The following is a 21,095-nucleotide window of genomic DNA, read 5'->3' as shown; positions in this document are numbered from 1 at the left end:
AGTTTTTTTTTTTCATTTAAATTTTGAGAGAACAGCCAAAGTCTTGCACCTGATTGAGGTTTTAAAAAAATGATTTTACTTCTTTTGTACTATTCTGGGACTTGGGCTCAATTTCCTGGTGAGCCCTAGACTCTAGTCACATGAGTCTATTTTTTTGCCTCAGTCCCCTTCTGCAACTAGGGCTCTTACCTACCTCACAGGAGTGTTATAGTGGTCTATAGAGATTCTGAAGCAGAAAGATATACTATAGTTGTGGGCAGGCCATGGCTTTGTATAATTGCCTCAGAGGTTTTTGTGGAAAAAATTCTTAGTCTTGAGGTGCTTAAAATTACAAGTCACTTCTATTCAGAAAATTGATGTGTAAGGAGCAAAGAAAAATGAAAGAATTCTCATATTTTGTTAGCATCTTGCTGTTTTGTTTGATACCTAGTTGAGAGTGGATGTTGAGAGAGAAGGATTTTGTATGCATTTTATTCTGCATGTGTTTTCAGAATGTTAGCTGAAATTATTAACAGAAAATTGTTGCTCAGAAAAAGCAGCAAACAATATTTGCTTAATGGGTTCTATACAATTAATCTTTTTTTCTCAGCCTTGTGTTAAACCTATAAATAGAACTTATATCAATTACTGGAATTTTCTTGCTGAGTTTTGCAAAATAACTTTGGCAAGAATTCATTTTTTAAAGCTACTTAGCTTTTGAGATCCTTCTGCAGCCTCCAGTGATTAAATGCATTCATAAGGAATTCTGGAACTTGATTTATTTTCAAATGGTGCAGGTAAGAAATCACTGAGGTTAAATTCTCATAAATTATGTAATCAGTTTCAAGTATGAATAGAGCAAATGTCAGGGAAGTGTGAAGTTGTCTGTTTTGACTATGTTCTTTAATATATGATCATAGTGGGGTAGGTAATTCCAAGCTTCTAATTCATGGTGCATTCCCGTGTTGTTTAATCCTTTTGTTCTTGTTCACCACACAGTCTGATTGATGTGAGTTTTGAGTGTGTAGTAAGAGCAAGAATGGTAGACTGGTGGATTCTCTCAACTTGCCTTTTAAACACAGTTCAGTGAATAATCCTACCAAAATCAGTGAAACGGATTTTTTTTCAAATCCCCCAAACAAGTAATAATTCCCCACTCCCTGCCCTTCTGTGCTCAGTGGCACCACCCCTCTCTTCCCTTCCTTCCTCCTCTTCCCACTGTTTCTGTTCTCTGGCTGCCCAAGGGGTGGGAGCAGAATGGAGACCTCCAGAGCTACCCGTGCCTGCTGTGGCCAGGCTTCCTCATAGAGCTGGGCTCAGCCAGGGACTGCAGTAGCAGCATGAGGGTCCCTGCTCCCTGCTTGGTCCATCCAGTGTTCCCTGCCAGCCTGGGGCCAGACATAGAAGAAGGGAAACTGACTGCTGCCACTGCTGTTTCTAGTGAGCCTGGCTCCATGTGCAGTCTGGCTGGATTGAGACAGAAGCAACTCTGGAGCCCCCTCTCTCCTGCCTCTGGGGACAGTGGCAGCAGCAGGTCATGAAGGGAAGGGGGGAGAGAAGATTCCAACTGCCACCAACCCCCTGAAGCACAAGTCGCTGCTCCTGTACCCCACTTGCCAAAATCCTGGATCAACCTGTGGATACCTTCTTAGTGAGTAGCTGTTATACATAGGGGTAAGACTTGCAGGATTTAAGCACTAATGAGTTGGGTTTTTTTATTTGATTCTTAATTTTTTCCTAGTCCTTTGTTTTTTTTAGTGGAGTGTTCAGCATTTGTTTAGTTAAGAAGCTTTGTATGTCTCTTGATAAAAATAAGATCTCTTAATTGGTCTGATTTTTCATTGTTTCACTTGGAGTTTAAAACATGATTTCTTGGATGACAGACATCTGTATTCTTTTGGGACACAGTGTCTGTCCAGACAGAGTTTGCTTTCATAACTCTCAGAAAATCATGGTAGTGACAAACAAGAATGAATTTTCTATTTTCAGCCTTTAGACTTTACATTTTTCAAGCTCTTCTCTGTAATCATGAAGGACTTATCATAAGTGAAAATGGAAATTCTCCTGTTTTTGACTGTGGGACATCCTCTGAATAAGAGTGTCTCTTCTTGGCCCTGGGGCTGCATCAGCCCTGGAGCTTCCTGAACTCTCCCTCACCAGGACAAATTCTGAGGAGTGAAGAAAGAATTAGCCTTGAGATTTGTTTCAGGAGTTGACAGATAATACACATGTGAATTCTCAGTTCCCACTAAAATGCCAACAGCAGGGTTTGAACAGCAGAACAGACCTTGACATTTTTGCAGACTTTTAAGATAGTATGATGGGAAATGACTTGTCTTGCTCTGCCCAGTAATTTTCACAGGACAGAGCAGCACCTCATCATGGTAGGTGCCCTCTTGGCTGTCTACTCTTAGCTATCTGCTGTCCCCCCTTCCCTCCTCAGAGTTTCCCACAGGTGGGCAGGGTAGGGGTAATCTGCTATGAAGTCATGTCACCCCCCCCTCGCCCTCCACCCCAACTGCTCCCCCACCCCTCCCCCGATAAACGTGTTTATGCCTATGTCAGGACACCATTTCTCTAGCCCTAATAAGAATTTCTTACCAGTGCAGAGTTCTTTGAGCTTACAGTTGATGATCCCACAAGATATCCCCTGATGTTTCTGCAAGCTCACTGCCAGCACATCCCCTAGAGTCATAGCAGAAAATCGCTTTTTTATGATAGTTCTTTACTGAGGTTGGCAATTCAATGGAATGTGCATAAGGCTCTAGAAACCTTCCTGTGCCTGCATAACAGCTTCATAGCTCAATCAGACCTCCTAGCAGTGGAAGCAGTGATGAATTGCACCCTGAACTAAGATTGCCTTCCCATGAACAATGATTCCTCATCCTGACTTGAATGCTCAGAGTCTGCTGTCAGCACAAGCTCAAGCTGAGGGGACCCGGGAATCCTGAAGGACTGCAACACTGACTGATACTAGGCCACATCCAAATTCCTGTGGTAATGGAGGAGGCCACTGTCCTGGGACCGAAAAGATGACTGCATTCTCTGGTTCTGGACCTATCCTTGCTTGGCACTGAGGAGTTTACAGGATTGCCACTAGCCATGCCATATCAGGGATACAGAGTGACATGATGCTCTATTTTAGTATGTGCCTCTCCTCTTCCCAGGGCTTCATGATCTCAGCCACTCCTCTGCTTGTGCTCAGTTGAGCCTAAATAAAAAGTTTGATTTCACATTTGTGTAGTGTTGCTCTGAAAAGCTGTCAAGGGGATTGGCCTTCTGTCTGGTCAGGACCTTTGCCAAAGCTTCCCCTAGGTACTGGCACACAGAAATCAACCAACAGTACCTGACAGCCGTGGACTGGGGTGTAGGTGACCCCTTAAAACTTACTGATGCACCCCAGTGCACATGGGATGTCCACAGAAGGAGTGGGGGAGGGATGGGCTGAGAGTTGTCATTGCTAGGGGGGATGGTCTGGCAGTGAGGTGGGGAGACAGCAGGCTAAGAACTGTGATCTGGGGGTGGTGCAGTTGGATCAACTTTCTAGTCAGCACTTCTTGCATGTTAATTAACACTTACTTAGGCCACTGAATGCCTTAACTGGTCCATCAGGCTAAAACAGTGTGATTCGCTCATGTACAGTTGTGATGGCCTAATCATGAGTACGCCACCAATTTTCAGCTCCTCTGCATTGTGCACAACACATGCATTTTAAATCAAGTCACTATTACTTCATATGAGCATGTATCACTTATTAAAACAAGACACAGACATAAGAAAGTAATTACCTCATAACCCAGATACAGGATTTCAGGCAGGGAGAAGGGGAGAGAAGTATTTCTAGATCCATAATTGCATTTTGCACTTTTCTTAAGCGATTGGGTTCCCATTGAAGGATACTATTGGCATTTCACAGTTCTAGTTTTGCAAATTAGTTCAGTAAAAGCTGCATTTGATTGCTGTGCAGTAAGGCTGTGTGATTTTTACCTTCATAATTAATGTTCCAGCTGAAAAATGGTTTATTATGGAAGGCAAATTCACAGAGGACTTCAGATTCCTTCTTGTAGTATGATTGCTTAATTAAAGTTACCTATTTGGATTTTCCATTTCATTCATAATTTGTTGCAGTTGCCAGTGTAATGCATGATATGTCATTTATCACATGTGGGTAGGAAATATTTTCTGCTGTCACACTCATAAAAACATAATGTATTTTAGATTTAGTGAGCAAGACTAGTATAACTATTTTAAAGCTGAATCTCATTGAAACACAAGAGAGATGTGCAGTGCCTGGTCTATCCATAGACTGGAGACAGCTAGTGGTCCTGATCAGGCACCCAGGGTGGGTGTGACAGGGCCTCATCTGGCCCTGTGGAGGGAGGCAGGGGGGAGCCTAGCCCAAGTTTAGCCACATGGGGAAAGGGGGTTTGGCTTGGCCTAGGCCCATGGCGCAGCCTCACTGGAAAAGGCCCAACTCCAACCCCCACATGGGCTTGGGAATTCTGCAGTAGGGGAGGGTGGAGGTATTAATTGCTACCACTCCCCTGCTGCCAAATAACTTGACTTGTAGGGAGCCCTGCAGGCCAGATGCAGTGGCTCCACAGGCTGGTTTTGGCCCATGGGTGGGAAGCTGAGCACCACTGATTTAGGGTGAAAGGAGAGGTAACGCACAGTTAAATTCCTATGTTGTAGTAGCCTGTGCTCCTTTTCATGTCCAAACAGTCCACTAAATGAAGCATGGATTCTGTAGAAGAGTGGAGCCATGCAATTAAAGGCTATGCATAAAGAGGCTGAATTTAAGCTGCACAAGCTTCAGACATCTGTGTTACCCACTTTTGTGTGCTTGACTTTAATATTATTACCTAACATGAGGATGAAGAAGTTACTTCTATTCATAATATAACAAACATCAGCAGGGTTTGACTGCAGCTCAGGCTTCTGCCATGTGAGCTACAGAACTAACTACACCAGGAGAGGGCACCCTGCAGCACACATGCCATAAGTGGAAGACTGGAGAGGGAGCAGGCAGCTCAGTGGCAGATAGGGCAAGGACCAGAAAGCAGAGCGCAGATTGGGCAGGGAGCACAGGGCAGGAAGTAGAAAGAGGAGCAGCTAATTGGGCAGGGGAAGGAGATCAACATGGCACTCAGGGAGGGTGCAGAGCTAATTTGTGGCATATTTGTCATAATGGTTTGCCCCCACTGTACTACACTATCTACCAGCAAGAGAAGGCTGTTAATCCAGAGGAGAAGGAATGTTGTGTGCTGTGCATCTCTGATGCTGTTGACTGATTAGGGAACTCTGACCTTATTCTCTCTCTCTTCTGGAGTACAGTGTGTGACAGTGCTGCTGTTAGTTTGGCGGTATGCTGTTGCCAGGATCTTCCTTGAGTAATGAATACAAGAAAAGGAAGCAGAAGCACAACTGGGCAGTTCTGTGCCATGGGTACAGCAATGATCTGTATTTTTGGGCCCCTTTTTGAAGTTACCATCTAGCACTGCTATCCCAGTTGCCTCTACCCTCCCAGTTACACTGCTGAACGGAAGGTAGCTACTTATAGCAGTTTATAATTCAGATAAAGTTGAATGAAATTTAATCAGAACAAAGAAATAGAACTTCTTTAGCCTAGGGCTATTGGCAAGGGCTTATTAGAAAGAAAGAAATGAACAAAACACCAAAGAAAAAAATAAAAGAGAAGTTCAAAAAGGAGGGGGGTGAAATGTATATTCAAAGCTTACCAAGAGAAGCTAAGTTTCAGTTTAATAACACATTTTAGTCTATGATGCATCAAACTTTTAGCAAGGGTGGAAGAAATAAGGGCAATTCTGCTCCTTTCCTAGAGTCCAGAAATCTTTGTTCCTGCTCTAGTTGCAGATACTCTTATCTTAGACTGTAAGCCTTTACAAACACTTACTTGTATCTCCTTTCATGCTTTTTACAGCTTCAGGCTGGTGCTGAATAAATTACAAACCATAATCTTAAAGCATAGGCAATATTCACAGTTGAATGGTAAATCATTCTGTGGCTTGGAAGTTCTCTGCTGAGTCTGTCTATGCTTATTTAGCAATTCTTCTCTCTGCTGCCCACTTTTTTGGCACCCTTAGAATTTCTTCCTAACTCTACCTACCTGTTGTTGCAGTCTCTCTCCTTTTATATCATCTATGTGCTCAGTACTCCTAACCAGGACTTAGAGACAGCAAAAAAGAACTTTCCCATAGAGAATCTATCATAGGTTTGTACTAGGTGTTGTACATTGTGGGGTGTGGTTTGAGTAGCTTAAGGCAACTACCAGGAGTGAGGTACCCAAGTATGAGCTGGAATTGTAGATATGTGCATTGCCACTGCTTACAGGATCCAAATATGGTTGTGCATGAATTGATTTAAGTGTAAAATCCAGGAAGGTTTAAACATCTTTTAAAACCAGACTGCTCTTTTATAGGCTGATCGCTTCACTCCTTTTTTCTTTCACCTTTCCTCCAACACAGAGTTTACCTTCAGACTCGGAAGTCAGAAATTGAGTTGTGCCCCCAAATCATGAGATGTTAGCAAAATTTGAAATCTAAACATTCCATTTAGACAAGTTTGGCTCCTGTGCTGCTTTAATGTTTTCTTTTTAAATCCTCTAGTTAGACTTTGACACCTCTCAGGCTAAGACGAGATGTTGCATTTGTCCCTGGATAAGTTGTGCCCTTGTTTGTACCAGAACAAAAATATCCTGGGATTGGCATGTACACATCTCCCCCTTCTAACCAAGATTTAGTGACTAGCTGAATGCAGTGCCACTTTTCTGCCATTGATTCAATGATGCAGTACTGAGATAATTACACAGACCTATTTTGAAGTTACACTAAGATAAACTGTTAAAGTTCTTATCCAGGAAACCTCTTTAGGATTTATCTTGGGACATGATTGTCTTTTGTCTTAGGATTGTCCATTTTATCCCTGGATAATTGTGAGGACTGTTTTGTATCATCAGTGTTTCACCTGTTTAATTTGGAGATTTTTTTTGCAAGGTTAAGTAAATTAGGCCATATCCTGTAAATTTAAACACAGTTTCCAGGAGTAGACAAGTCCAATGTATGTGCAGAGTAGACTATGAACAGTGATCAACAGAAACTGTTACTACAATGAAGAGAGATTTATGCAGACCTGAAAAATTACGTGCCAGACAAAAGCAAGGTACCCTTGGCCTACAGACGTTTGTTAGCAAAAATAGTGCATTTCTATTCAAATTGTGTGCCTAGTTACAATCATGGAGACTATGTTCATGACATGTATTCTAGCATCAGTCATACTTTTATTCCACTAGTATTATACATTTATATTTACTGATGCTTATTTTCCATGCAAATATATTAATAGGCAGCATTGAGAAATACAAGCGTCTGGCTTCGTTCCTTGTGAATAATCTTATAGAATGAATTTCCAGTAAAAACTGTTTTGATATTGACAGTGTTTTTTACATAGCAATGATTATCCAGTCATGTTATTGCCTGTAATACAATGACTTTTTCAGTTGAAGCTAAAGATGCTTAGAGCAGAAATATCATTTTCATTTTAAAATGAAAAGCAGTAGAGAACTGAATCAAAATACTTTGTCAGCAACTTCTCAATGGTCAATTTCACTTTTAGAATCTCAGCAGTATGAAGTTGACATTGCATGTTTCTAATCAAAACAATCCATCTTCTCTCTCACCCCCAGCAAAAGCAGTGCCCCTTCATTCTTCCTCCTCCCACTGCCCTTCCCCCCCCATATTCCAGTTTTTGATTATTATAAAAGGTTTTGGTTTTGGTCTTTATGAAAGGTTTAATGCAATATAGTATACCATTTGTGTCAGATTTGAATTGGGTCTTACTCATTATAGGGACATCATAGAATAGCAGGGACCACAACCTTCTAAACTTGCACTCCAAACACGCCTAATTGGCCTTGGAGAGAAGTGAGTTTTCACTATGCATAAAGAGTTAAAACCTTTATCTACCTCCTGACCATGAACAATTTTAGTGTGTCTGCTCTATTTTTCTTATTTGAACAGGATTGTACCTATTTTGTACCTACACCTTAAAGTCTGGAGGATAAGGTACATAATTGAATTGAATTTTATCTGTTGTAGATTTTGTTTTTATTTTATCCATTCATCAAGCAATCCATTTCTAATTGTATAGACCTGTTTCTTTGTTTAATTTTATTCATTTCAATTCAGTTCATGCTCAATTTTAAAGAATCAAAAGAACAATGATTTGAATACATCTCCTCTACCTAGACTAAGTACAGTCAGTCAGAATGCCCAAGGCTGAATTGATTCAGTTTTTCCAGGTTAGTCTAAGCTGCAGAGTTTGAACCAATAAGCAAATGAGCAGACATTCACTTTTGATTCAGGAAATGCAGCCACATGCCTGCAGTGGCTCAAGCCAAAAGCTAGGGGGTGCTAGAGCACACCTGCCAGCCATTCCAAGGATCTTCCCCCCTCCCTGTGAATGGGGCATGACCAGGCTGTAGTCCATGCTTTGCTGGGGCGGGGGGAAGGTAGTAGCATTGAATTCAGAAAAGTTTGAACAAGAATAGTTCTTTCTCTGAAAAAAACTATTAATTGAAAATTATAAATGCAGTTTGGGAGGTGTGTTCACTTAATCTTCCAGCTGCCCCTGAGATCTCTGGCATTTGCAATCCAGCCTCAGAGCAGCAGAACTTCACAGGATTGCTCGTCACTTCCTCTTCCTGTTTCCAGGTGCCTCTGGGATTTGTAGTCCACAGTCACAGCCAGCAATAAGTAAGCCAACCAGGCAGGGCAGCTCCATACTTGGGAGAAGGTGAGTTTAACTCCCCTCCCTGGCTCCAGACCCAGCTGGGGTTTGCCTGTGGGGGGCAGTGAGCCAGCCCTCACTGCCTCAGCTAGAAATCAGAGGGGCAGGGCCAGCCCTGCTCTCTGAAGCAGATAGCAAAGCCCAATCCAGGGCTGTAAAGCATGCTGGGATGCTGGGGGAATCTGATTTAATTTGAACCAGGAAGGGGTCTGAGACAAAAGTTTCATACTGTTTGACCTAAATCAGTTAAGTCTGATACTACATTCAGTTAGGCTAAACCAGTTTCAACCAGGTTAAATCTTAAAGCAGTTTCAGCCATTTTGAAACTGATTTATGTGCACTAAACTTCTGTTCTGTTACAGAATTAAACAAGTTTCTGATCACTTAAACTGATTTATGTGTAACTTCTGTCCCTAGCCCTTGTGATGTACAAGTATTACAGAGTTTTCTCAGATAGCTTAGGTAAGGATGACTGAATGGAACATACAGGAAAACCCTGCTCTTTCCAAATCAAAAATGTGTTTTCTTTACGTTTTTCTAACCTTTTCCCTTTTAATATCAAAGTTAGCTGGAGTTTTGTCTGAGAAGAAATTGAACAAAACACATGTTCTGGAGTTGTTGGTTTTTGTTGTTGTTGGAGTTTTTTTGTTTTGTGTGTGTGTATGTCAATTCCAGCATATAATTGTGAAACCCATTTTGTAAGAGAGATTGCACGCTTATGTGTTGTTTATATATCCAGGTTCCTATATGTTCCTGGACAGTGTGGATTTTCTTTTTTGATTACTTGCCCATGATTTCAAATTGGAGAATGGGCATGATCTGATTTTCAGGGTTTTTATAATTTTTAGGTAAATAAAAAAGAAATTATTTTCAGGTGATCTAACATAATGACATTCCTCTGTATCCTTCCTGCTGATCTTAGTCAAGAACTGTTCTCTGAGTTCCTTGACATGACATGGTCTTTTACACATTTAATATTTAATCTGAGATTTGTTTTACGTTCAGTTTTGTTCTGCCTTGCATGTAAATAAAACACTAGTTCCATTGCCAGTCACAGTATTAGAGATCATTAAAATACTATGACAAGAGGACAGGGATGATCCTGCCTCAGGCAGGGGTTTGAACTACATGACCTCTGGGAGTCCCTCCAGCCCTGCTTCTCTATGACTCTATAAGAATTCTCCCAGTAACATAATTGTTGGATATCCAGTTAAAATATAGTCTTGACTTGATCTAACAAACTAGCATAAGTAAACATCTTTGTTTTGGGGAGATCAGTTTTGACTGCATCCCTGTATATCCTTGTTTCTAACACTTCTGCAAGCCTGTAGATGGCACTTTGCTTTATTTTATGTAATTATTTTAATTAAGAAACCTCATGCACTGCATTGCCAGAGGACAATAACAATATTTTGAAGAGTTATGTAACTCTTCAAATTTCAAGAGCTATATAACATGAAAGGCAGTTTGTCTTGGTAGTTAGATGTTTAGTTAAACCTTCAATTTATCAATGGTTGTGGATTTAATAGTATTAAAGTGTAAATGTAAATGGAATTTATTGCCACTTTTCTTTGGCTAAATGATTGTAACTATAAAGCTGTACTGTATCAGAGAGAGAGAGCTCCTTGATGTGATTTGACATGTCCAAATAGTTTTTATTTGACCAATATAGTCTGAAAATTTCAGTTGGTACATGCACATTATTTTTAGTATCACAAGTATTTCTTAATGATCCCTCATTGTTTCAAAAGCAAAGAGGGTTGTAGTGGACCTATTTGCATATCAAAGTTCAGAATATATTAAAAAATATCCTAGAAATGTGCAGTGGTTGCTATATATTAGGTACTATTCACTCTAGCTTTCAAATCTGTTTTTAATGTGGACAGTTTAATACCCCACTGCCTCCATTACATGCAAGTTTTCGACATAAATTGGTGACTGATGTGCACGCTAAACTGTTCATAATAATTATACTCATGCTCAGACCTTCTTAGAGACAGTCTTGGGTAGAGACATAACAGTCTGAAAAGTTAAATATTAAGAAAGTTGCAGATAAACCTAAAATTCAGTTTAGAATTTAAACACTTGGACAGTCTTAAATATAACTGTTGTTAGTTTCATGGTGGTTCATGGAGATTTCATACCATTCACAGGAGATCATTGTAGAAATTGCAGCTGCTTTGATCAAGGTTTCTGGGGGCTATTAGGGATTTGTGGGGGTAAACCCCATCAATAATGCCTCAGGTTGTACTCCATGTAGAAACAAATGTTGCCTTTTGTGTTGCCATAAAAAGTGGCATAACGGGACAGGAAATAGACATACATGGCTGCAACAGAAGGTAGTTTTATTTTGTGCCACTGTTGCAGCAGACATCTATTTGCTTTATGGCAGGGGAGCACGAGCAACCCAGAGGAGCTTGGGGAGCATATGCCTTGCTTTCTCCACTTGCAGAGATGCACTCCCAGGGCTCCCAACTGGCAACATATGTTTTGCCCAGTGGAGGATCAGCTGTGCCAGGACAATACCCCATCACAGCTGGTCTGCTCTATTTGGTGATATTAGTTTCTAGCCTCAGAGGCCGGGTATAGACATTACACTTTTACTAGTATAAGTGATCAAAAGCTGGTCTATACCCATAACAGAACAGAAGTTCAGCATAGTTTCATAGTAGACTGTATAGACTGGTTTAAAAATGGCAGAACCCAGTCTAAGATTTGCCGCTTCCCGCCCTGCACTAAAGGGCAAATGTGTGTTCTGTTCACTACTGATATAAACTATGCCATTTACAGAAAACCACATAACTTAGATTGATTCCACCTTTGGCTTTTTGAATGTCTGTACATAGCCAGAAACATGTTTAATGTTTTGTATTTCAGCACTGTGCAGTACTGCTTACTGCTATTAGTGAATGTCTGCAGTGAAGAGGGAACACCCAGAAAATGTAATAGGCCCATAAGGTATATAGCAGGCCTCTGTGCATTTAATTCATAATCCTTGTGCTCAGGCAGGGTAGGGGGTTCTTCTGTCCATGCCATCTATTGGGTGCAGTCATAGTCCATTTTTGCTACACCTGCTTCTCATCATTCAGACCCAGTAGCGAGTAGGAAAGTGTGTATAGCAGGGTAGAGTTGGGAGGTGGTTATTCAATTCATTTTTATAGATGGAAAAGGAATAGCACAGATAGGAGGTCGATCACCAGCAGAGCTGGAAACAAAGCCGCAAAGCTCTTGGCTCCTACTCTGTTCCTTAATAAACTGATTTTTACTTCCTCCCTAGGACTGTTATTGAAACATTAGTACACACATTGTTCCTCAGTCTTTGGGCAGATAACTTAAAACCCGAGGGAGGAGTAAGCTTACCAAATAGCTTTATATGTGAAGTGTCTCCATGGCTGGAGAGAGAAGAATCTGGCATACTAAGCACAGGAACACAGATGAAGAAGGTAGTCTCTGATTTCAGAGACTGCTTAAGGACAGAATTTAATCACTTTAAATCTACTCTGCACATGTTCAACCTTAACCCTTGTATTATTAGACAGAGATTTTTAAAAAGTCACACTCCAGAAATCTGCTGTTGATTAATTTATATAACTGTAGGCCTCAATCCAGCATTTGTGGCTAGGTAGCACACTAGTCCAACAAGGTAGCCATTACTCCCATTGGAGTCTTGTGCAAAAGCTTTGTAGAACCTGGATCTTGATCTGTAAATCTGGTTTAGATACTTTCTCTAATCGTGCAAAATAGTAAGTAGTTCTTTCAGTACAGCTATTAAAAGTTTTAAATTATATCATCTTATTTCAACTCTTCCTCAAATTATTAACACAAAATTAAAAGGCAATATTTTTACCCATTTGCATTCTTATTGTGTCTTCTGAATTTAGAACGCTACAATTAAAAATTCTGCCTTTACCACTGAACCTGAATACTGCATTTTTGTTGAAAAATCTCTCTTAATTGTCATAGATATACATGGAGAATATGAAATGTGCTGGCTTAGGTCTGTTGGCATTTCCAGCACCTCCTTCAAATGTTCTTTGCAACACTGTTGGGGTGTACTGACCCCCATTCAATCATCTGTATAGGAAGTCATATGCAGACATATTGCGCAGCAGACTCTAGTCTTGTTTTCCTGTTCTGGAGCTGTCTGTACTGTAATACTCTAGCCTTGTATCTGAGAAGGGAGCATTATTGTTCTCTGACCTGTCAGTGAGGTGCACAAATATGGTGCATATTCTCATGGATGAGAAAACCACGAGTTTAAGTGGGTTAACCCACTTGCTTTCTGCAGTTGTTTAATCAGTTTTAAGCAGGTATTTTCAGTATCTGCTTAAACACATAGGAACAAACTGTTCGTGCTCCTAGCAACTTGCAGTCCAAATAAGGAGAAAAGGATAGCGGTGGCAGAGACAAATGCTATTTTTAAAAAGTGAAAATAAGCTATTTCTTTAAATTTGTATTTAAATAAAGTGTCTTACTGTGAAACAAAAAACATTGTTACCAAAACTTTGCCTGGTGAAGGAGGAGGACCCAACTTTCACTGATGAAAGAGAGGAAAAGGAAGCCAAAGAGAATGCAGTGATTCTTACAAAGAAATGTATTGCTGTATACTGTATTATCTGCATTCAACAAAGGATTTCATTTTCCCACAAAATGATTAACTTTCCACCTAGTACGGTGCCTCTTAGGGAGGTGGGTACCAGTTGGTGCTCAACTCTCCCCAAATTCAGAAGCTTTTCTTCAAATGATTCCTGCTCCCCTCTAGAATAGTTATCTTGGCACATGATCATATATATCCCCACCTTGTTGGATGCTCTATCTTCTACTACTTCCTCTGGGGTGAGCTGGCCCTAGTCCTCCTCCACTTTTAGCAGCCTGTGAGAGATTTATTTGGGGTTAACAGTGTGCTTTCACTTGGTTACAGTGGCTCAAGCAGGACTGAGTTGAGGAACAAGGAAGAGAGACAAAAAGAGAAAGAGACAATGCTGAAGAGGAAGGGATAGAGGTAGAAGAAAGCAGGGAAACAGGCAGGAAATTGTGTGCTTCAGACATAGCAGTTCCATGTAGACTATAATAATTCAGGTAGGACAAGAGGTCCATAGGTGAGCCCTTCAGCCCCATATTTTTCACAGGTCGAGCTGCAGCATTAGAAAGAAATGACCTTGATTTCCATTAAAAATGTGACTAGTAATTTAGTCTAAAAATTAGGTGTAATTACAGTTAGAACCATGACCTATCCCCCTGTGTATATTATGTGTGGTGCTAGAGAGACAATACTTTTTAATGAACTTTGGCTAATCACAGCTGATTGCCTGTGCTAAAGCTACTTTGCAAAATGCATAACCTGCTGCATTATAAAAATAGTATTTTTCTCTCAGAATGAGAAATAAAAACATTTAAACATTTATTTAGAAGAAGATAATGGAAGTTTTGTACAACATGTGCATGGCAGGCAGAACTGGAGATAAAGCATCTGAATTTGCAGGTGATAACTTGCAATTCTACTTGTTGTCTTTGAGAATAAAAGAATGAGAATGTTAACAGGGCCACTATTTTTGGCAACTTCCATGAGGAATACCAACCCCCAGCCTCAGGTCTGTGGGAAGCCCCATGGGCATTGGCTCTATATGCTAGATTGGGCCAAACAGGCAGCACAGGGCCCAGTATACCATGGGGCCCTGAGGCTGCATCAAGGCATGCAGGGCCAGGTGGGAGTGACACAGGACCTCCCGGGCCTGTTTCTGACATGCAGAAGCAGTGCAGGACCTGATTCCAGCAGGTGGGGTTGGCATGGTGGTGGTACAGAGCCTGGTCCAGCCCGCACAGACTGGCCCCACATCAGTCATTTGGCCTGTGGAGCCAAAACTTTGAGCAGCACTGATATAAACCATCATGCTTCAGGCCATAAGCAGTCCTGCTGAGTGTTAGGAAGCAACTTGTCATGTGAGGAGATACTTTAAAATTTATTTAAGGTGGACTACTTAATACCCCTTCTGGAACATGTGTACCTTCTCACCTTGTCAGTGTTACTGTGTTTTGGGAAACTTTGGAAAGGAGACCATGACAGGGATGAATGAGGATTTGTCATTGTGGCACTGAACATTCATAACATCATAGAAAATTAGGGTTGGAAGTGACCTCAGGAGGTCATCTAGTCCCACCCCATGCTCGAAGCAGGATCATCTCCAACTGCATCATTCAGTGAGAAGCTTAAAAAATGTGGGCAGTCCCCATTATTTTTTTGAGCCTTCCTTTTCATGACTGGATGTCATAGGACTTTGTGTTTGGTTTGGCTGTTTTTAATCTTAAAATTCCTCCATAGCTGCTGTGTTTAAAATTGTAGTCTGTTCATTTGGAAAGTATTGGGTAGATCTGCTGCCATGCATTAGTTTTTATTTTGATTTTGAGTCCTTGGATGATTTGGCCATTGTTAACTAGACATCCAAGGATCTATATAAGAAGAATATACAGAATAATAAAAGAATAATAGAAGTTCAGTTGGATTGCATTCTAGTGCAGTAAAGCAAGAAAAATTGAGGAAGTAGCAAGAGCAATTTCTTAAGAACCCTACTGACTTCTATGGTGAGTTACTGCATTTACACAAGTCATTTGAGGACAACTCATTTCACATCCTGTTTGTGTCATGGCTTGACCTCCAAAAAGGCAGCATCTTTCTTCCATCTTCCTTCAAGCTTTATTGGACAAGAAAGAGTTAAACATTTATCTTTAACACTTGGGGTTTTTTGCTTCTTCAGCTCAGACATAGCAAAGTAACTTCTGTTTTAGAAAAAAATTGCTGATAAACCATCACAAAACACTTTGCTAGATTTGATGAAATGGTGCAAAAAGCTGGAGTTAAAATAGATGTATAGTAAATGTGGACACAATTCAAAAAATTATCTCAAGCTTTGTATTTCTCTAATGTATCTTTTGTTAGGTTTTTTCCTGAATAGAATTTCATGATTCATTACTTGTGTGATATTGTCATTTTGTATTGGACGCAGCCCCCAGAATGCTATACAAAAATCACAGCTGTACATAATTTGAATTATCTCCAAATGCAATGTGGTGAATGTTCTGAAGTAGAGCTTAGTGATAATAATTTTAGATTTTATTTTTAAAAGGGACTTAAAATCATCTTTGTAGTTTGAAAAGAAAGCTAAATAAATGAATTTCACATTATCTAAGTGAAGCAAATTTGTTCAGCTGGATACAAAAATATTTTTGGGAGGACTGGGGTGGTTATTTGTATATGAAGTTAATTCTGACTTATGCAATTTGTTATATTTAAATAATATTTTTGTCTTTTTTTTAATTATTGAAGATATGCCTGTTCCAGACCAGCCCTCATCTTCTGATAAGACAAGTTCTCTTAGTCCTGTGCTGAATGCATCGAATGGGGATGGTTCGGAAACGGAAACAACTTCTGCCATTCTAGCATCCGTCAAGGAACAGGTATGCAAGTGTGACAATGCCCCAAAAAACTAAGATAATGTGGCTTTTGGTTATATGCAAATGTGCTGGTTTTTGATTGCATGCAATATCCATCATGTGAATGAGGACTTGTTGCTGACTAGATGTCAGAAAAAAGCAGAAATATTTCTTTTGTTTGTTTATTTTAGTTTCTCAGCTACAATTTAGTTATCTCATGATGTGGGATTAGTGATATTTTGGTGAGACATCTATTTAATTCTTTGTATATTGCATTATGCTTGATCTCAAACAAGACTCCTATAGGGGCCAGTTGCTTAGTTTCAATTTACTGTATGTAGGCATGTCTTCCAGAGTATAAGAACTATGAATGTTCAGATCACTCACAAGAAAATGGTTCATTCTAAACTTTTGTATCATTATTGGGTATAATTCTGACTTTCAAAATATTCTGTTTATTTTAATTTGCACCCAGTGTCACATGAAAGTGGTTTAGACAAAAACCAGAAGCAGAGTGGCCTTTGCTTGGGTAATACAGCAATTCATTTATATAATATGTGTACTTTAAAATTAGGACATTACTTTCAGTACCAGTGATATCTTGCTTCTGACTCTTCTGTATATCTCACATAATGGTCATAGTCACAGTTCTTGAAGACAGGGACTCTTCAAGCTCAGAGACTACCAGGTTTTTGTAAGACGAGCAGGACCTCAAAAGGAACAGGTTAAAAAAATGGTACTGTTGATATGCCGTTTACCTTTCATGTTTGGTCAGCTCTGCCAGTCAACTGTGGAAGGATAAGCATGCGGTGGTTCTTCAAGAGATGGTCTTGCTTCCTGGTTGTCACAGGAAAGTTGCTGAGGACCAGAACCTTTCTGCACCCTTAATTGATTCTTGCATAAAAATCAAAACCTGACCTCAGGCCAGTGATTTCTAATACCAAATTCTGCAGGTTATAAGGTAACCATGCCTCAGTTTGTTGTTTTCATTAAAACGGTGTTCTTGCCTTTTTAATCTAATTACTAGCATGTCATTTTTACTATCTAAAGGTTGGGAATGATTGGAGTATTATCAGTAATCTGCATATAGTGGTCAAGCACTAAATTTGTCTCGATTTCATAAAACAATCAAGAAAATATACGTTGTAATACCTAGTTTCAGTGCTTTCGATCTTAGAGGATCTGGATACATGGCTTCATAGAAAAAGGTGCCTGTGACCAGGATGTCAGGGTCTAAGATCCAGAGAAGAGTTGTAGAGTTATTTCTGCTACTCATCAGCCTAGGACAGTGGTTATCAACCCATGGCCCATGGGCCACTGCTGCAGCCCATGTGAAAATGCTGTTAAAGCATTTTTAAATGGATGCATAGGATGTAAGCTGTACAGGCACATCCCACATAACACACTGAGAGCTGCAAGTGTGGCCTCAGAACCACTGGCTTAGGACATGAATAGGCAGAGAGAAACGGGAATAAAACAGAGACAGCCTTTGTTTCCCCTGGACAAAAACAAGTCCAAGTCCAAACAAGCCCAAGAAGGTTAAACTAAGATTTGTTTTGAGCTTTTGTTTAACAACAACAGTTTTAGGATGTGTTTCCAGTTTGGTTCTTGACTGTGTTTGCAAACTGAGCAAGACAAATTGACACTATGTAAAATTATGTGGGTAACCATGTGACAATATTTTCAGTTATTTTTAATTTAAATAGATTTTTTGTGTTCTGTTTCCATTTTCTCATAAATCCATAAAAGAAAGGCTTTCCTTTTTTAAGGTGATTCAGTATTTTTAGCTCTTCTCTGTTGCATGTTAATCAGGATTTTTCCAGTGGTGTATTGCCTTGAACAAACATAGTAGATTCAAGCAAATCTTATGTTCTTATGTGTTGAGCTGCATCAGTGTCATACTGAAAATGAGCACATACAAAAGGGTATGGACTGCAACATTCTTGTTCCTTATTCTCACCATTCTCAAAATTAGTAGGCCACTTACCTGGACAAAGGGTAGAGTATGGAGACAGGGTTTGTATGTCTGAGGATGTTCACTGCCCTGTTTGCTCCATATCTCACACAAGTTCATAGATTCATAGAAGGGACCTCAGTAGGTCATTGAGTTCGACCCCCTGTTCTGGGCAGAAAAGAGTGTTGGCGTCAGACAGCCCCAGCTAGGTGTTTGTCCAGTCTCTTCTTGAAGACTCCCAGGGTAGGGGAGAGTACCATCTTCCTTGGAAACCCATTCCAGATTCTGGCAACCCTTACTGTGAAGAAGTTCTTTCTAATGTCCGATGTAAATCTGCTCTCCATCAATTTGTGACCCCCTAGTTACTCCAGGGGGTGCCCTAGTAAATAGAGCATCTCCTATTCCCTGCTACCCTCACCTGATGAATGTATAGGCAGCCACAAGATCACCTCTCAGCCTTTTCTTGTGAAGGCTGAAGAAATCTAGGTCCCTCAGTCTTTCCTCGTAGGGCCTTGCCTGCAGGCCCCTGACCATACAAGTGGCCCTTCTCTGAAATGTCTCAAGATTCTCCACATCCCTCTTAAAGTGCGATGCCCAAAACTGAACATAGGACTCCAATGACAGCCTGACCGGTACCACATAGAGGGGAAGCATCACCTCCCTGGACCTGTTTGTCATGTTCTGCTAATACAGGATAAAGTGTGGTTAGCCTTGTTGATCCCTTCATCACATTGACAACTCATGTTCATCTTGAAATCAACTATGACTCCAAGATCCCTTTCTGCTGCTGTGCTGCTGAAAAGGTCCTCCCCTGGCCTGTAAGTGTGTTGGTGGTTCTTTTTGTGCAGGTGCAGCACTTTGCACTTGTCTTTTTTGAACTGTATCCTATTTCGTTCTGCCCATTTTTCCAACCTGTCCAGGTCTGCTTGGATCCATTCCCTACCCTCTGTGTTAACCTTGCCCCATAATTTGGTATCATCTGTGAACTTGGCCAGGGTGCTGTACCTACCCTCATCCAACTCACTGATGAAGACAAGGACTGAGCCGTGTGGGACTCCGTTGTCCATATCTTTCCAGTTTGATATCAACCCATCCACCACCACTCTCTGGGTGTGACCCCTAAGCCAATTTGCCACCTACCTGATCATGTAATCATCTACATTACAACCTGTCAGTTTATTTATGAGAACAGAATGAGATACCATATCAAAGGCCTTCTTAAAGTCTAAACAGATTACATCTACCTTGACTCCTGCGTCTAAGCATTTTGTGACCTGATCATAAAAAGAAACAAAGTTAGTCAGGCAGGATCTACCTGCAGTGAGTCTGAGATGATTTCCTTTCAACATTATTTCCCCTTCTGGGTTCCCACAAATGTGATCCTTAATGATTTTTTCCAGTTTTCCTAAGGATAGAGGTGAGACTAACTGGCCTATAGTTCCCTGATTCCTCCCTCCTCCCCTTCTTGAAAATAGCAACCACATTGGGCCTTTTCCAGTCATCTGAGACCTGACCTGACCACAGCTGTGCCAGCAGCTCTGCTATGATACTGGCCAATTCCTGCAGCACCCTTGGATGAAGTTTATCCAAGCCTGCTGATTTGAACACACACAGTCCCAAGTGCCTTCACTAAGCCTGTGATAGCAGTTGGCAGATTATTGTCCCTCATGTGTCTAGTTACTGTAGCACCCTGATAAAGATACTCTTCATGGCAAGCATGTTCTATGAACACATTAGTGTTAATTTTTCTGCATGAAGTTCTGCCAATTGCAGCACTAGAAGGGCAAAGGGCCTGAATTTGCCATAGTATCAACTGTGTAAATGGAGAACTGTGTAAATATAAATGATAAAAAATAAATACTGTGCAGTAAATATCATTCTCCCCTCTGCTTTTTTCCCCTAGTGCTACAGTATATTCTGTCATACAATTTAAGGTGCTGCTTTGTTGCTTGAGAGAATAATTAACCTTTTCTAGACATCCTTGGGTTAATTTAGATTTTCTTTCACATCCCTGCCAGTTAACAGGCCTTCAGTTTAATTGCTTCAGAGCATGGATGCTCATGTGGCTTTTATCTTGTGCTGCATATTGATTTGACATCGTCATTTCTTAATTTCAGGTCACATTTTAACTTCTTGAAAGGGAAATAATAGATTGGATATCTGTGGGTTTTAGACTAATTTATAGTGGAAACTAGATTTTAATAGAAACAAAAATTTCATGGACCACCTTGAATATATGTTTCTTAAATTATTGGTAGTCTCGGCTATTCAAAAATCATGAAATACTAAAAAGAAAAAGCTTGGACTATTTTTTACTTGCCTTCTGGATTAATCTTTTCAAGCTTTTATAAATCAAACCTGAATACTAAAAGCTTTTTTGATGTGAAAGTTGTGATTATCAAGCAATCGTAAGACTATGGCTAAGTAGAGATGTTCAAAAAGCCTGAGATGAAATCAACAAGCTATGAGATTTGTGTGGCATAGGTTACATTGGGAGCAAAAAGAACTCAGGATCACCCTTTGGTTGTGGGTTTGTATGTAAGTTGCCTGCATTGGCCAAGACTAGCAGGTTGGGGGCATTCCTACCTGTCTCCTTATTTATGGTGTCAATGCCAGTGTCCTTAAAGCATTTCCTCTGGCTCCCACATGTCCTTTGTCCTTGGCTGAGTTGGGAATATAGCAGTTGGTTTGGTAAATGTACATCAGGAATATGCACACAGTGGCCTGTCCACTGCAGCTGATGTTGAATAATTAAGACTTCTGTACTGGTGGTGTTTGCATTAGTCAGGACACTGGCATTTGTGTGACAATCCTCCCACTTTATGCTAAGGATCATCCAGAGGTAGTGCTGGTGATGTTATTCTAGACTTTTCAGGTGGTTCCTGTAGATCACTCAAGCTTCACAACCATAAGGAAGAGTTTGGATTAC

General features: G+C 40.4%; 1 protein-coding gene across 3 annotated transcripts in view; it reads left to right on the top strand.

The window, feature by feature from the left end:
* CTNND2 (catenin delta 2) overlaps positions 1-21,095 on the top strand; it is a 1,187,740-nt gene that overhangs the window by 216,710 nt on the left and 949,935 nt on the right. For 2 of the 3 annotated variants that reach the window (XM_090049706.1, XM_090049708.1), the window contains exon 2: positions 16,106-16,236. In XM_090049706.1, the coding sequence (XP_089905832.1) occupies positions 16,108-16,236 (129 nt within the window). In that variant the 5' untranslated portion in view covers positions 16,106-16,107. Of the gene's footprint in view, positions 1-8,775; positions 8,791-16,105; positions 16,237-21,095 lie in introns of those variants that run through there. The other variant, XM_090049707.1, reaches the window with a different exon arrangement.

The sequence above is a fragment of the Crocodylus siamensis genome, chromosome 5 (genome assembly GCF_052110815.1).
Source record: "Crocodylus siamensis isolate JL-2025a chromosome 5, ASM5211081v1, whole genome shotgun sequence".
Taxonomy (NCBI): domain Eukaryota; kingdom Metazoa; phylum Chordata; order Crocodylia; family Crocodylidae; genus Crocodylus; species Crocodylus siamensis.
The sequence above is the reverse complement of the archived record's forward strand: the minus strand, read 5'-3'. Positions and strand labels throughout refer to the sequence as shown.